At 48.0% G+C, this 17,183-nt stretch overlaps 1 protein-coding gene across 1 annotated transcript in view; it reads right to left on the bottom strand.

Moving 5' to 3' along the window:
* IPO5 (importin 5) overlaps positions 1–12,795 on the bottom strand; it is a 105,000-nt gene extending 92,205 nt beyond the window's left edge. The window contains exon 1 of the mRNA XM_075852407.1: positions 12,580–12,795. Coding sequence (XP_075708522.1) covers positions 12,580–12,660 — 81 coding nt within the window. The 5' untranslated portion in view covers positions 12,661–12,795. The remainder of the gene's footprint in view (positions 1–12,579) is intronic.
* Positions 12,796–17,183: the final 4,388 nt, after the last annotated feature.

The raw sequence follows: 17,183 nt of genomic DNA, 5'->3' as shown, positions 1-17,183 counted from the left end.
AAAATGTTGATTTTTATTTTCATGGCCTACTTCCAATAATTTCTGCAAAAATCCTGTGGGGTCAAAGAGCTCACTATACCCCTAGATAATTTCCTCAATGGGCGTAGTTTCCAAAATGGGGTCACCTGTGGGGGGTTTCCACTGTTTTGTCCCCTCAGGGGCTTTGTAAATGTGACATGGCCTCCACAAACCATTCCTGCTAAACTTGAGCTCCAAAAGCCAAATAGCGCTCTTTCCCTTCTCAGCCTCGCCGTGTCTCCAAACAACCGGTTATTACCACATGTGGGGTATTGTTTTACTCGGGAGAAATTGCTTTACAAATTTTACGGTGCTTTTTCTCCTTTAGTCTTTGTGAAAATGAGAAAAAAAATCGCTAAACCTAATTTTCTTTGAAGAAATGTTGATTTTAATTTTCACGGCCTACTTCTAATAATTTCTGTAAAAAAGCTGTGCGGTCAAAATGCTCACTGTACCCCTAGATGATTTCCTTGAGGTGTGTAGTTTCCCAGATGGGGTCACTTTTGGGGGATTTTGACTGTTTTGGCACCGCAAGAGCCCTTCAAACCTGACATGGTGCCTAAAATTTATTCTAACAAAAATAAGGCCCGAAAATCCACCAGGTGCTCCTTTGCTTCTGAGGCCGGTGCTTCAGTCCAGTAGCACGCTACGGCCACATGTGGGATATTTCCTAAAACTGCAGAAACTGGGCAACAAATATTGAGTTGCATTTCTCTGGTAAAACCTTCTGTGTTATAAAAAAAAATTGTACTAAAAATTTATTTCTGCAAAAAAATATGAAATTTGTAAAATTCACCTCTACATTGCTTTAATTCCTGTGACATGTGTAAAGGGTTAAGACATTTTCTAAATGCTGTTTTGAATACTTTGAGGGGTGAAGTTTTTAAAATGGGGTGACTTTTTGGGGGTTTCTAATATATAAGGCCCTCAAAGCCACTTCACAACTGAACTGGCCCCTGTAAAAATGGCCTTTTGAAATTTTCTTGAAAATGTGAGAAATTGCTGCTAAAGTTCTAAGCCTTGTGAGGTCATAGAAAAATAAAAGGATGTTCAAAAAACGATGCCAATCTAAAGTAGACATATGGGTGATGTTAATTAGCAACAATTTTGGGTGGTATAACTGCCTGTCTTACAAGCAGATACATTTAAATTGAGAAAAATACAAATTTTTGCAATTTTTCGCTAAATTTTGGTGTTTTTCACAATTAAATACTGAACATATTGAGCAAATTTTGCCAGTAACATAAAGTCCAATGTGTCACGAGAAAACAATCTCAGAATCGCTTGGATAGGTGAAAGCATTCCGGAGTTATTACCACATAAAGTGACACATGTCAGATGTGAAAAATGAGGCTCGGTCAGGAAGGTCAAAAGTGGCTATAGAGGGAAGGGGTTAAAGGGAATGTGTTGCCAGAAAAACATGTTTGTTTTTTTTTAATTAAACATTTAGTGTGTGGGTGATTAAACATTGTTCAAATTTTTTTTATTTTTTTCACGAGTCAGGAAATATTATAAATTAATTCTAATTTATAATATTACCCATTTCTGGTCACTAGATGGAGCTATTCCCAAAATTGCAGCATTGCAAAATTGGGTAAAAAGCCCTCGCTCTAGTGAGCTCTCAGCATCCCCCCCCCTCCTTTATCCTGGCTAGTGTCGGGATAAACGAGGGGTTTGAACGGTGTAACCTCCTACACTGTGTGTCGCCATTTTTTGAGCTAACACACAGTGTAGTAGGTTTACATACAGTAGTAAACGTACACAAACATACATATAAATCTCTTACCTGCTCCTGCCGCCGCAGCTCCCTCCGGCCCGTCCACTCCGTCTGCTGCCGCTGGTCCAAGTGCACAAGTCCGGAAGCCGCGACCGGAAGTAGTAATATTACTGTCCGGCCGCGACTTCCGGTCCACAGGAAAATGGCGCCGGACGGCGCCAATTTCAAATTGGACTGTGTGGGAGCGGCGCATGCGCAGTTCCCACACAGACGCCGTACACACAAGTGAATGGGACGGGAGCCGTTCGCAGTCCCTATGGCTGCCGTATTCCATGTCTGTATGTGTCGTTAATCGACACACACAGAAATGGAACAAAAAATGGCAGCCCCCATAGGGAAGAAAAAGTGTAAAAATAAGAAAAAGTAAAACACAAAAACACAAATAAATATAAACGTTTTTAATAAAGCACTAACATCTTTAACATATAAAAAAATAATTTGTGATGACACTGTTCCTTTAACAGCAGTATTTTGCCTCAGCATCTGTACGCCAAAACCAGGAGTGGGTCCAAAACACGAAGGAGGTAGAATTCTTTCCATTAAACTTTTCTCTGCAGGTTACACTCCTGGTTTTGGTTTCTAAATACTTGTATGGAAGAAACCTATCGCTTGGGCCAGATATCAAACCTATCTAGGGCTGGATTCAGACTTTGGTGCAGCTCAAAGCTACGCCAGACAGACTCCTGGAGTGGTCTACTGGCTCCTAAAGCTTACAGTGAACACACAATATACGAGAGTATTGATAAGATCAGTTTATGCACAGCTAAGGCCTCATGCACACGACCGTAAAAACACCCGTTATTGCGGGTCGTAATTACGACCCGAAATAACGGGCCCATAGACTTCTGTTAGCCACGGGTACCTTCTTGTTTTCTCACGGGAAGGTGCCCGTGCCGTTAAAAAAATAGAACATGTTCTATTTTACGGGCCGTGCTGCTATACTTTATAATGGGAGCACGGCTCGGAAAAGCGGCCGGCTGCCCGTGCTCGTAATTACGAGTCGTAATTACGAGCACGGTCGTGTGCATGAGGCCTAAGGCTGTGTTCACATCAGCTTTGCTAAGGTATCAGTTTGCCTTTCCGTTGAAGGGTTAACCCGACGGAGACCTCCGACAGAACCCCTCAACGAAAGGGCACCGCTGATGTGAACAGGCCCTAAATGTGCTGCAACATTGAAATGACAATTGCAGACAGCATATAACCATGTTTGCCTACATATCACCTAGTGTTTAGCATGGATAACAATGGATAGTCTTTGAATAGAGCGAAACGGACTGAAACCGCTGGCCTTTCTTTCACAATTGTCACAAGAAAGTGCTGAACTGTGCTATTCAGTAATGTCACTGATAAAACCATCCAACGAGACAGTCCCGTGAGATTCAGCTCCATTCAACAATGATTCCCCTCCAAGCCTCACAATGTGCCCTGCTGAGGAAGGATTAAGTCACATTCAGAGAAACAAAGACCTGAGCGGCCTGTGGAATATTTTAGCTGAGAACAGTAAAAGCGATGAGCCGTCATTCAACATATGTAGGACTATATTTCTATAAACTCATACAACAGCCAATTATACTTGTACTAGATTTTTTTTATACATGAGAACTGCCAAGGTAAATCCATAACATGCAAAAGATACTGCTTCTAGGTGCCATTAGTCATATCAAGTGAATTACGGGTACTTCGGTTACCAACAAAGTAACAATCTTTGGATCCACTTTATTATACAGCAAAATTTATTTAATTTGGCATTAACCATGACCTGGTAGGTGGCAGATTACCAGACAGACACTGAAAAAACTAACTCCCGTTGATAACCTCCTAACTAAACAGCATAATTCTCTGAAAGTGAAAAGCCAAAAGGTCATCATATGCCTGTTCAAATGAATTCTACTGTATTAGGGTGCTACAACAGAGATTGCCCTATAACAGATCACCTTGAGGGTATGTGCACACGTAGTGACCAAAAAAGTCTGAAAATACGGCGCTGTTTTCAAGGGAAAACAGCCCCTGATTTTCAGACGTTTTTTGAGCAACTCGCGTTTTTCGCGCCGTTTTTTACGTCCGTTTTTTGAGCTGTTTTCATTGGAGTCTATGAGAAAACAGCTCCAAAAACGTCCAAAGAAGTGTCCTGCACTTCTTTTGACGAGGCTGTATTTTTACGCGTCGTCGTTTGACAGCTGTCAAACGACGACACGTAAATTACAGGTTGTCTGCACAGTACGTCGGCAAACCCATTCTAATGAATGGGCAGATGTTTGCCGACGTATTGTAGCCGTATTTTCAGACGTAAAACGAGGCATAATACGCCTCGTTTACGTCTGAAAATAGGTCATGTGAACCCAGCCTTAATTCAATAGCCGAGGCGGCGATCAACTTATCACAGAAAGTCCAGCTCCCTAGTCCCTCAGCAAACCGCTGTTTTTGTCGGAGAACGATGCAATTGCCTGCTCATTTCCCCTGCATCGGTTATCAGCAATAGAATGGCTGTCCATGTAACAGACATCTCGACCCTTTATGCCCATATTGCTTTAATACGGAATATGGACAGGGGTTGTCCCAGCTGGACACCTTCTCTAAAGCAAGTTGCCCCATGGGCTCTGTTTAAGAGGGGGTTCCCCAACAGAGAACCCGGCCACTATAACGGCCGTATGTCATAATAGGTCTCTACAGGCAAGAGATATTTCTACAATGTAGCAGTCAACTTTCCCTCTGCTACATTCTGATCATTAGCAGAATAATCCACCATTTATGGCTGAATATGAAATGAACGGAGGTAGCAGAGAAGCTATCAACTTTATTCTCAACATAGGAAGCAAACCAGGAAAGGTCATCTTCAGGGGGCACATACTTGCTGAGGATTTTTGGAATCCACAATGTACAATATAATGCGAGTGAGGCTTAAAGGGGCTCTGTCACCAGATTACAAGTGCCCTATCTCCTACATAATCTGATCGGCGCTGTAATGTAGATAACAGTGGTTTTTATTTTGAAAAACGATCATTTTTGAGCAAGTTATTAACAATTTTAGATTTATGCTAATTAGTATCTTAATAGACAACTGGGCGTGGTTTTACTTTTTACCAACTGGGCGTTGTGGAGAGAAGTGTATGACGCTGACCAATCCGTGACCTATCAGCGTCATACACTTCTCATTGTTCCAGCCCAGCTTCTTTCACTGCACAATCACACTGTAACAAAGGGCTGTAACAATGAGAAGTGTATGGCGCGGATTGGTCACTGATTGGTCAGCGTCATAAACTCTTCTGTACAATGCCCACTTGATCAAAAGTTAAAAACCGCTGAGTTGGGCATTAAGAAACAAATTAGCATAAATCTAAAATTGTTCATAACTTGCTAAAAAATGAGTTTTTCAAAATAAAAACCACCGTTATCTACATTACAGCGTGAATCAGATTATGTAGGAGATAGGGCACTTATAATCTGGTGACAGAGCCTCTTTAAAGAGGCTCTGTCAGCAGATTTTGCAACCCCTATCTCGTATTGCAGCAGATCGGCGCTGCAATGTAGATAAGAGTAACGTTTTTGTTTTTTTTAAAACGAGCATTTTTGGCCAAGTTATGACCATTTTTTATATTTATGCAAATGTGGCTTTCTAAAGTACAACTGGGCGTGTTTAAAGTTAAAGTACAAGTGGGCGTGTATTGTGTGTGTGTAACATCTGGGCGTTTTTACTTCTTTTACTAGCTGGGCGTTGTGAATGGAAGTGTATGATGCTGACGAATCAGCATCATCCACTTCTCTTCAGAACGCCCAGCTTCTGGCAGTGCAGACACACAGCGTGTTCTCGAGAGATCACGCTGTGACGTCACTCACTTCCTGCCCCAGGTCCTGCATCATGTCGGACCAGCAAGGACACATCGGCACCAGAGGCTACATTTGATTCTGCAGCAGCATCGGCGTTTGCAGGTAAGTCGATGTAGCTACTTACCTGCAAACGCTGATGCTGCTGCAGAATCAACTGTAGCCTCTGGTGCCGATGTGTCCTCGCTCGTCCGACACGATGCAGGAAGTTAGTAACGTCACAGCGTGATCTCTCGAGAACACGCTGTGTCTGTGCACTGCCAGAAGATGGGTGTTAACGAAGAGAAGTGGATGATGCTGATTCATCAGCATCATACACTTCCATTCACAACGCCCAGCTAGTAAAAGAAGTAAAAACGCCAAGATGTACGCACACAATACACGCCCAGTTGTACTTTAGAAAGAATCATTTGCATAAATATAAAAATGGTCATAACTTGGACAAAAAAACTAGTTTAAAAAAGAAACGTTACTCTTATCTACATTGCAGCGCCGATCTGCTGCAATAGGAGATAGGGGGTTGCAAAATCTGGTGACAGAGCCTCTTTAACAACCTAAATCTACAGAACTATAGGCACGTTAAGGATTTCTAATGCACAGAATACCATGTTGTGAAATCGTGCAGACTATTTCAACGCAAAAGCTAAAATCAATGTGTAACATTAGTGAATTTCGAAGCAAATTCGTCAATTCTTTTTGTTTAATGTGACGAGACATACTTTAGGAAATTGTTCATGTGATTCCCACATATATTAACTTGCGCCTATCATTTTGCAAAGCAAATTATAAAAACAATCCGGTTTTAAATAAATGCTGTGTGGGTTATTTACCGCTTTTACACTGTTTTCAGCTGATTTCAACTTGCCCACATGACATTTCCTCATTTCAAAATTGTGAAAGCAGGATATCTGCAGGGGTGGGATCCTCCTTCGGAGTCTGCCAGTATGTACAGCACGGATGCCATTGCTCTCACATTCCATAATCCCTAGCGTTCAAATCAGGAGCATGCACAGAAACGGGGCTGTTTGTGACGGATCCGTGTGCCCGTTTTAGCGGCCGTGTGCACTCCCGTGTTTCCGTTTCCGTGCGCCGAGCATGGTACTGTCCAGGGTGCTGAAAGAGTTAATGGGCTGAACTGATCGGAGGTAACTCTCTCAGCAACCTTGACAGTACCATGCTCGGCGCGCGGAAAATACAATTTTAATGTAATAAAAAAAAAAGTTCATACTTGGATTCCTCCTGTCCGGCCTCCAGCGATGACGTTTCATCCATGTCACCGCTGCAGCCAATCACAGGCTGTAGTGGCGGTCACGCACGTCAGGATGACGTCACAAGGCCGGCCTCCAGGGATGACTTCATCCCACGTGACGGCCGCTGCAGCCAATCACAGGCTGCAGCGGCCTCTGCAGCCAATCACAGGCTGCAGCGGCCTCTGCAGCCAATCACAGGCTGCAGCGGCCTCTGCAGCCAATCACAGGCTGCAGCGGCCTCTGCAGCCAATCACAGGCTGCAGCGGCCTCTGCAGCCAATCACAGGCTGCAGCGGCCTCTGCAGCCAATCACAGGCTGCAGCGGCCTCTGCAGCCAATCACAGGCTGCAGCGGCCTCTGCAGCCAATCACAGGCTGCAGCGGCCTCTGCAGCCAATCACAGGCTGCAGCGGCCTCTGCAGCCAATCACAGGCTGCAGCGGCCTCTGCAGCCAATCACAGGCTGCAGCGGCCTCTGCAGCCAATCACAGGCTGCAGCGGCCTCTGCAGCCAATCACAGGCTGCAGCGGCCTCTGCAGCCAATCACAGGCTGCAGCGGCCTCTGCAGCCAATCACAGGCTGCAGCGGCCTCTGCAGCCAATCACAGGCTGCAGCGGCCTCTGCAGCCAATCACAGGCTGCAGCGGCCTCTGCAGCCAATCACAGGCTGCAGCGGCCTCTGCAGCCAATCACAGGCTGCAGCGGCCTCTGCAGCCAATCACAGGCTGCAGCGGCCTCTGCAGCCAATCACAGGCTGCAGCGGCCTCTGCAGCCATTCACAGGCTGCAGCGGCCCCTGCAGCCAATCACAGGCTGCAGCGGCCCCTGCAGCCAATCACAGGCTGCAGCGGCCCCTGCAGCCAATCACAGGCTGCAGCGGCCTCTGCAGCCAATCACAGGCTGCAGCGGCCCCTGCAGCCAATCACAGGCTGCAGCGGCCTCTGCAGCCAATCACAGGCTGCAGCGTCAGAAAGGAAGGTCGGACTGGAGGAAGAAGAGGGACTCGTCACCAAGACAACGACCGGGTACGTATTTTATTTTTTTAACGGCTCCGTCACACACGGATGCCTTCCGTGTGCCTTCAGTTTTTTTTGACGGCCCCATTGACTTGCATGGGCCTCACGGTCACGGAATCTAGGATCAAAGTAGGAGCAACGGGACCATCAAAAAACTTAAGTGTCCATGGCACCATTGAAATGAATGGGTCAGTGTGATAGCCGTCAGAAAAACAGCTAGCACCCTGAAGTAAAAAACTGAACTGGGCATGGGGCCTTAGGTGGACTGATTTCTCTCGGCAATGCACAGCAGAATATTTGTTTAACAGGGAAAAGCCACATAGCAACAGGGAGGAGACGGAATAAATTTACAAAATTATGAAATGATCTATCCACCCACGTAGAGTTGAAATTTGGAAAATAAATGTAAACGAAAGTGACGATTTAGGGTCAGTTCACACGTTGCGTAAATACTGCATTTTTTCCGCAATGGAATTAGTTGCGGAAAATCCACAGCAAATACAGTAGAAGCAAAGTGGATGAGATAAAACAAATCTTATCCACATGCTGCGTAAATACTGAGCAGAAAAAGCACTCAGAAATTGACCTGCGTGTGGCGAAATTTTAATCCACAGCATGTCAATTGTATTTGCGTAAACGCGGCTTATTTGTTGTGGGTTTTCTTCATTGAACTTAATAGGAAGGTTAAACCTGAAACAAATAGCAGTTGTTGCGGGTTTTTGCAGCAGGTTTGCAGCGATTCCACCGCAAAAAACACAACTCAGGTAAAAAAAAAAAAAATATCTCATACTTACCCAGAAGTCTGTGCTCCTCCCTCCAGCACATCCTCCTGGGATAACGTTCCATCCTATGTGAACGCTGCAGCCAATCACAGGCTGTAGCGGCGGTCACATGGGATGAAACATCATCCCAAGAAGCCGGCCTCCTGGGATAACGATTTATCCCATGTGACCGCCGCTACAGTGGTCTCCTGGGAAAAAACATCATCCCAGGAGGCCGGCCTGTTAAGTGCTGCAGTTTTCCACAGCAGACATTCCATGCGAAAAACTGCACCACAGTTTGGTGCAGTTTTTTGCCTGGAATTCCCTGCAGCGCACATGTCGGCTCCAAAAGACGGAACATTTTCATACTGGGGAAAAATATTAACAGTTTTTGACCAAATCTGTCCTACAGGGGTATTCTCATCTCAGGCCACTCAATTTATTTTCTACGGGGCAGCCGGAGATAGCCACACACACCATCTCTAGCAGCCCCATGGAAAGTGAACGGAGCAGTGGCCAAGCATACACAGTACCAATCCATTCGTTTGGTACGAACAGGGACTGACAGGCAAGCCTGTTCTCTGGATCGGTCGAGTCCCAGTGATCAGATATTTATCATTTAACTGTGGATAGGTGATAAATATGGATCATGGGAAAAACCCTTTTAGGCGGGATTCACACGACAGGGATTCCCGGCCGGGTGCCGGCCGTTCATAAATCGGCCGGCACCCGGCTGCATTAGGAATAATAGACCCCTAATGGGGCTATTCACACAACCGATTTTTTGACGGCCGGGAAAACCGCCCGTCAAAAAATAGGACATGCTCTATTTTCAGCCGGGTGCCCGGCCCCCATAGAAGTCTATGGGGCCGGGTAATACACGGCCATCACCGGAATGTGTCCCGAGTGATGGCCGGGTCTACCGTCGCTCGCGCACTCTCTCTCCTCCTCCTCCTCACAGTGCAGAGTGCATGTGAGGAGGAGGATCTTTTATTGCTCGCTGTAGGAGTCGGAATCCCCAATCCCCGGCTGGGGATTGGGGATTCCGCTACAGGTGAAGTGCGTGACTACACTGTCCATATATGGACACAGCGAAGTCACGCACTTCTGCAGCGGAATCCCCGACTATGGCCGGGGATGCCGCTACAGGAGAAGTGAGTGACTACACTGTCCATATATGGACACAGCGAAGTCACGCACTTCTGCAGCGGAATCCCCGACTCTATGGCCGGGGATGCCGCTACAGGAGAAGTGAGTGACTACACTGTCCATATATGGACACAGCGAAGTCACGCACTTCTGCAGCGGAATCCCCGACTATGGCCGGGGATGCCGCTACAGGAGAAGTGAGTGACTACACTGTCCATATATGGACACAGCGAAGTCACGCACTTCTGCAGCGGAATCCCCGACTATGGCCGGGGATGCCGCTACAGGAGAAGTGAGTGACTACACTGTCCATATATGGACACAGCGAAGTCACGCACTTCTGCAGCGAAATCCCCGACTCTATGGCCGGGGATTCCGCTACAGGAGAAGTGAGTGACTACACTGTCCATATATGGACATTGAAGTCAGTGACTTCTCCTGGAAAGGGGGGGGGGTGGGTGCAACCTACAGGGGACTGGGTGGCATCACCTACAGTGGGCAGGGTGGGTGGCATCACCTACAGGGGGCTGGGTGGGTGGCATCACCTACAGGGGGCTGGGTGGGTGGCATCACCTACAGGGGGCTGGGTGGGTGGCATCACCTACAGGGGGCTGGGTGGGTGGCATCACCTACAGGGGGCTGGGTGGCATCACCTACAGGGGGCTGGGTGGCATCACCTACAGGGGGCTGGGTGGCATCACCTACAGGGGGCTGGGTGGCATCACCTACAGGGGGCTGGGTGGCATCACCTACAGGGGGCTGGGTGGCATCACCTACAGGGGGCTGGGTGGCATCACCTACAGGGGGCTGGGTGGCATCACCTACAGGGGGCTGGGTGGCATCACCTACAGGGGGCTGGGTGGCATCACCTACAGGGGGCTGGGTGGCATCACCTACAGGGGGCTGGGTGGCATCACCTACAGGGGGCTGGGTGGCATCACCTACAGGGGGCTGGGTGGCATCACCTACAGGGGGCTGGGTGGCATCACCTACAGGGGGCTGGGTGGCATCACCTACAGGGGGCTGGGTGGCATCACCTACAGGGGGCTGGGTGGCATCACCTACAGGGGGCTGGGTGGCATTATCTACCAGGGGGGCTGTGGCATTATCTACAAAGGGCTGTGTGTGGCAACAAATTTTAAATGAAATTCATCCGATTTTAAAACGGACAGGGAAAAAAACGGATTCAAATCGGGTCCAAATCGGCCGGTAAAAACGGCAACTCGGCCCGGAATCGGAACGGATGCAAAACGGCCGGGAAAACCGGCCAAAAACGGACGATTTTCCCGGCCGACACTCGGACCCTGTCGTGTGAATGAGGCCTTAGTAAGGCCTCTTGCATACGGCTGTGCCCGTAATCACAGCCGCATTTTCGTGCTGCGCTCCCATGCTAAGTATGGGAGCACAACACGTAAAATCCAAAAAGTAGAACATACTCCATATTTCCCAGCACGGTTCTACGGCACGGACACCTGTCATAATGCTAGAGAAAGTGGCCGTGGTCAATAGAACCAGGCGGGTCCGCAATTACTGAGTTTTTACACGGTCGTGTGCATCGGGGCCTTAGGCTATGTTCACACGGAGTATTTTGGGGGAGGAATATCTGCCTCAAAGTTGCAAACGGAATTTTGAGGCAGATATTCCTCCCCCAAAATACTCCGTGTGAACAGCAATTATCGCGCCGTTTTTCGCCCGCGGCCATTGAGCGCCGCGGGCATAAAACAGCGAGATATACGCTTTCTCCTGCCTCCCATTGAAGTCAATGGGAGGTCGGAGGCGGAAGCACCCGAAGATAGGGCATGTCGCTTCTTTTTCCCGCGAGGCAGTTTTACTGCTCGCGGGAAAAAGACGCTGACGCCTCCCATTGAAATCAATGGGAGGCGTTCTCGGGCCGTTTCTGCCGAGTTTTGCGACGCGGTTTCCGCGTCAAAAAACTCGGCAAAAGACCCCGTGTGAACATAGCCTTACTGCAACGTGGAAATTTTGGCAGTACTCTGCTTGCTTACTCCATGACCCATGGAACCTGCGTGATGTTATCTGTATAAATACTCCCTGTGCTGGACCCAGAGTTCTCACAGAGAATGAAAAGGGGGGGGGGGGGGGGCAACATTACCAAGGCAAAAATCAGAATTTTCACTTTCCACAGATCCACTGACCAGTAAATATAGTGCTAATTATTCAGTGCAACCAGAAAGACAGAACAGCTTCCAACCAGAAAGTCTGCTCCATCATTAGACCGGCTTCAAAGTGGGTCTTGGTCAGAGACCATCACTAACGTCGGAGTGTTTCATTTCCACAAGATATGTGAACTCCCCCATCAGACATGACAGGCAGTCTATGGCTTCTGCTATTAAAAAGCAGCTAACCGTTCGGCATCAAGAGATAGTTTATTAACTGAACTTTTCATAGAACTTTCGGGACTACCAGTGACGGATAACGAGTTAGTATCCCACATGACAGACAAGACGGGTCATAGGACACCCCCAGAACTCGGTACAAGGAAGAACTAGGTGCAGGAGAAAGTTTATAAACGGTACGGTCTTGTGAAACAGACACAGCACTATAGAGATAGGGGAGGCGACAAGAGGCAGCAATGTGTATGATTACACCGTGTATAAGGGAGAGTCACATAGTCCCAGCCCTCCAGACTGATGAGTGGGCTGGAAAGGAGCCGGAGTAGCTGTGTAGCGCCGCTTTCTGCTAACACGTGGGCCGCGTCTGGGACATGAGGAGACGGGGACAAGCACAGGAACCGCATCGCTGCACACACCCTCCCCCCGGCCCTGCTCACCTCGGCCTGCTTCCTGGTGCCGTTGTCGGGGCTCAGCAGGTTCTGGAGGAGCAGGTAGAATTGCTGCTGCTCGGCCGCCATGTCCGCAGCTCTACGCACGGGGAGAGAGAGAGGGCGCGACAGTGAGCGCGGGCCGGAGAGCTGCCTGCCGGGGGGCGGGGCCACGGAGGAGGGACACTGGCCAGGCCGCGCTCTGACCTCACACGCCCCGCACGCCGGCCATTCTCTGGCACGCTATTGGGCCAGATTGGGAGGGGGCGGAACTAATGGCGTGTAAAGCCGGCAGGAGGCTTTTGGCGCAGCCTGGGAGACAGTTCGGAGAAGGTAGCGGATTGGTTCTTGATGGAGCAGCTGGTAGACTAAGGGGTGTCTCCCTGAGAGGTTCTTAGACGATGACGTATGCCTTCCCCGAGGATGCTGGAACTGAATGTGTCATAGGAAGCGCGGCAATGTGGAAAGCGCGGGAGATGCGGCAGCTGCAGTATCCCAGACATTGCCACAGCGACTATTTTCACTGGACCGGGCTGTGGCGCCTCTCATAGTCAATTTAGAGAAGACCGATCACCTCCCGGAAATCCTTATTAAAGGGGTTTTCCAATATATATATATTTTTTTTTATCACTGCATCGCTTCTCGATTTATCTATTAATGCCCCCTGAATATTGTTAGCTATTTTTTCATTTATCTTTATTCTCTTTTGTGTACATTGAGGGGTTTAACTCTGTGTTTTCATTGCTTTTCCGGTCCTACAGTTCCCAGCATGCACCGCTTGTGTCTCAGCATGCAATACGCTGGCAGCAGGGACTCATCACACCTACTAAACCCAGTTATAAACATTTTCTTGCCTCCGTTCCATTTTACTGCTCTCATCATATCAGTCAGAGCCAACGATAAATGTGCAACATATCCGTGCTATACCAACAAAGACTCAGCCAGAGTCCCGGGCCGAGCGTTAGTATAGGCTCTGCTCCGGGACTCTGTTGAAATCCTGTTACATCACTGTCCATATATGGACAGTGATGTCAGGGGCTTCCCCAGAGTCTTGGGCAAAACGCTAGTATAGGCTCTGCATTGGGACTCTGTAGAATCCCCTAACCCCAGTGCGGCATATTTGTCAGAGCGCTACTAGCACTCTGGCTGGGACTCCAGCTCTGCTCCTGACATAATTTCTTCTGATAGTTTCTGGTCCGCTACTAGGGGAGAGAAAATGACGCACAGGAGTGGGCATGCGTGGTAAACCATGCTAGTGTAGAAACCATGCATGCTCAGACTAGCAGTGTTTACCACGCATGCCCACTCCTGCGCTATCACAACGCCTGCATTTCTCCCCTAGCAGCAGACCGGAAATTATCAGAAGGGAGTATCCGGTCCACCACATCCTTCAGTGTACAGTGACGTCAGGAATGATGTACTCGTGAACATTGAGCCAGGCGGAAAACGAAACTCAAAGATCATGGACAGGGTAGTGCCGATAGTAAGCGTTTTGCTACTGGAATGGGGTGTTAGAAGATTAAATCAAAACGTAAGTATATTACCAATTACATTGTTTCTCTCTTACCCTCCATGACAGCACCACAGGAGGATAGGGCTTTGCCTCTAATTGGGACATGAGACAACACAAGAGGTTAAATAGCCCCTCCCCACCTCCCTCCTGAATGTTTTTTCCTGTCCCTATTGGTCATCAAGAGTTGCCGTCGGCTGGGCTTGTGACAGTCGATTAGCTTGCTTTAAAAATTACCAGAGTGAGTGGTCGTGCCTTACCTCCACTTTAATCACTGCTCCCATCTTTCACGAATTTGGGGCCCTGTTTACCTCTCCTGCGTCTTCGGGTAAAGCTGAGGTGAAAAAATGTGCCGGCTCCGGTCCTCCTTGAGCTCCACAGCCGTGCGCTCCCCCTGTGAGCACGAATCCTTCTGCTGCTCATAGGGTGGGTTCCACAGTAGGAACGCATTCGTACATCACTTCCAGTATGGACGGGTGACGTACTTCCGGTTGCGGATGCAGGAAGTCTCATGGCAGCGCCCTGTTACTGGCATCCGCATGGAATGGGCTGCAATTGCAGAGATTCCAGGAGCAAGCATAGGAGGATAGCACTACCGATTGGTAGACATCACGCTAGTCCCGGTGGTCCATGTTAAAGGTCACCTGGACACGAGGCCTCGTTCTCTCAGTGTGAGACATCTAGGAAGCCTAAGAGAGAACCCGCTTCTCATAAATGTGCTATATGTCACAAAAAGCTATCGTCTGTTAACGAAAAAACCCTATGCCATTCCTGCACAGAGAATATCATCAGAGATGAACAACCATCACTTATGGAGAAGATTTAAAAAAGGAACAAAAAAAAAAAAAGATGGCGCTCCTCTGCGGTGATGTATGTACTGATGGTATTTTTTTATGGTGAAGTTGTAATCGACTCACCTGATGTAGTTGTGCAGGATCATCAGCACAACTTGACTTTATTGCTCGCCTGGTGAACTTTCTGGTACACTGTGCTAGCCTCTGGAGCGGACCCACGGTGGATGCCTCCTGTGCTGGAGTTTCCTCGACGTGGTCTTCAAACTTGCTTTTTGGGATAAAAAATAGCTCCCTAATGTCGGGCGCTTCCATGTAGCTGGTGCGTTGTTCATTACAGACTCATTGGATAAAATATGAATGATTTATTGAACATTACGCATATTTAAAAAACAATAAAAAGAGGTGAGAGAGAATGTGCTGCAACGCGTTTCAACCTCGGGCTGAGGTCTTCGTCAGGCAGTAGTGGAGAGGCAGCTGGCCAAGTCACAGTCTATGCAAATTCTATACAAACGTTCGTAGCACACGGTATCTGAGATAGTCCGGACAGTGGCAGAGGCTTTGTCACGGATGGGACTAGACTTAGAAGGTAGCGCCAAACGTGGCGCATGATTCCAAGAGTGGCAGATGACACCAGATGTGGTGTATAACAACAGGCGTGCAGGTGACACCAGAAGTAGTGTATAATAGCAGATGTGGCAGACGACACGACACAACTCCAACACTAGAAAAGCTCAGGAACAAAACAGCACAGGATACAGGTAGCAGGGCACGGGAACACTGGGAGCAGGAAACCACTAAGGGACCATTTGCAATACAAACATGGGTAGATAACAACAACGCTCAGGCAAGGTGTGGAAAGGTGGAGTCCTTTTTATAGTCCAGGATGATAAGGGATAGATTAGGATTTTTAACAGGTGCGCGCTGGCCATTTAAGGCCATTTGTAGGATACAGGGTTAATTCGTCGCAGAACTTCGAAAGGACCGAGGAACCTGGGAGCGAATTTGTGAGAGGGCATCTTGACACAAATGTTTCTCGAGAATAGCCAGACCGACTCCAGGAGAGAACTGAGGAGGAACATTATCGGCATGCTTTTTCATGCGGTCCACTGCCTGGAGGATCGCAGACTTAGTTTTCTGCCAGATGTGAATAAAAGTCCCAAAAGAAGAATTTGCTGCTGGTACCTTCATGGCTGGCACAGGAAGAGGAACTCAAGGATGCTGGCTGTACGCAATGTAGAAAGGAAACGAGGCAGTAGACTCACTTGTGTGATTGTTGTACGAGAATTCCGCTCAGGGCAGGAGTTGCACCCAATTATCATGTTGGGTGGAAACAAAATGATGGTGATAATTCTCCAAAATTTGATTGGTCTTCTCCACTTGACAATTGGATTGTGGGTGAGTAGGCCACCAATAGTAACGAGCTATCAAGTCCTGTATCTTACGGACACCAGAGTGCCCAGCTAGTTTAGAGTTGTGTCCCCAGCGTAGAATTTTCCTCCTGTCAGCAAGACGGACAAAAGTTTTTCCAGGAGGAATGTCTCTAATTTGCAGAGGGTTAGCAGCAATAATCCTAGAAGGATCTATGATGTATTGAGTTTCCTCAGAGTCATTGGTTTCAAAGGAGCGAGACAGGGCGTCATCCTTCACATTCTTGTCTGAAATCAGGCGAAGAACAACGACCATCTGGCTTGGCGTGGATTTAATCGTTGAGCCGACTGTAGGTACGTGAGGTTCTTGTGATCAATATATATGATAATAGGATGGATAGCACCCTCCAGTAAATGTCTTTATTCCTCTTAGGCTAACTTGACGGCTGGCAATTCCCAATCCCCGATGGAATAGTTGCGTTCTGTTGGAGAGAATAATTTTGAGAAAAAGCCGCAAGCCATCATCTTGCCTTTTAGAGTTCTTTTGGCATAGTAGTGCTCCTGCACCTATGGAAGAAGCGTCCACCTCCAGAAAGAACTGCCAAGAAGCATCAGGGTGATGGAGAACAGATGCTGAGGTGAAAGCGCTCTTGAGACTAGTAAATGCTGATTCTGCCTCCAGAGGCCCATTCTTGGTGGGGGCCGAGATTGGAGCAGTCAGAGATGAGAAGTTCAGGATGAATTGCCGATACAAGTCTGCAAAACCCATAAATCGTTGCATTGACCAAAGGCCCTGTGGTCGTGGCCGTTCTAAGACGAATTTCACCTTCTCTAGCTCCATCTTGAGACCACGGTCAGATACGATATAGCCTATAAGCGATAGCCTATAAGCGATTCCCCCTTAACCGCGAGAGAACTTGGAAAACATGCTTCCGATGTGTC

The sequence above is a fragment of the Rhinoderma darwinii genome, chromosome 2, assembly GCF_050947455.1.
Source record: "Rhinoderma darwinii isolate aRhiDar2 chromosome 2, aRhiDar2.hap1, whole genome shotgun sequence".
Taxonomy (NCBI): Eukaryota; Metazoa; Chordata; class Amphibia; order Anura; family Rhinodermatidae; genus Rhinoderma; species Rhinoderma darwinii.
This window is presented reverse-complemented; position numbering and strand designations above follow the sequence as displayed.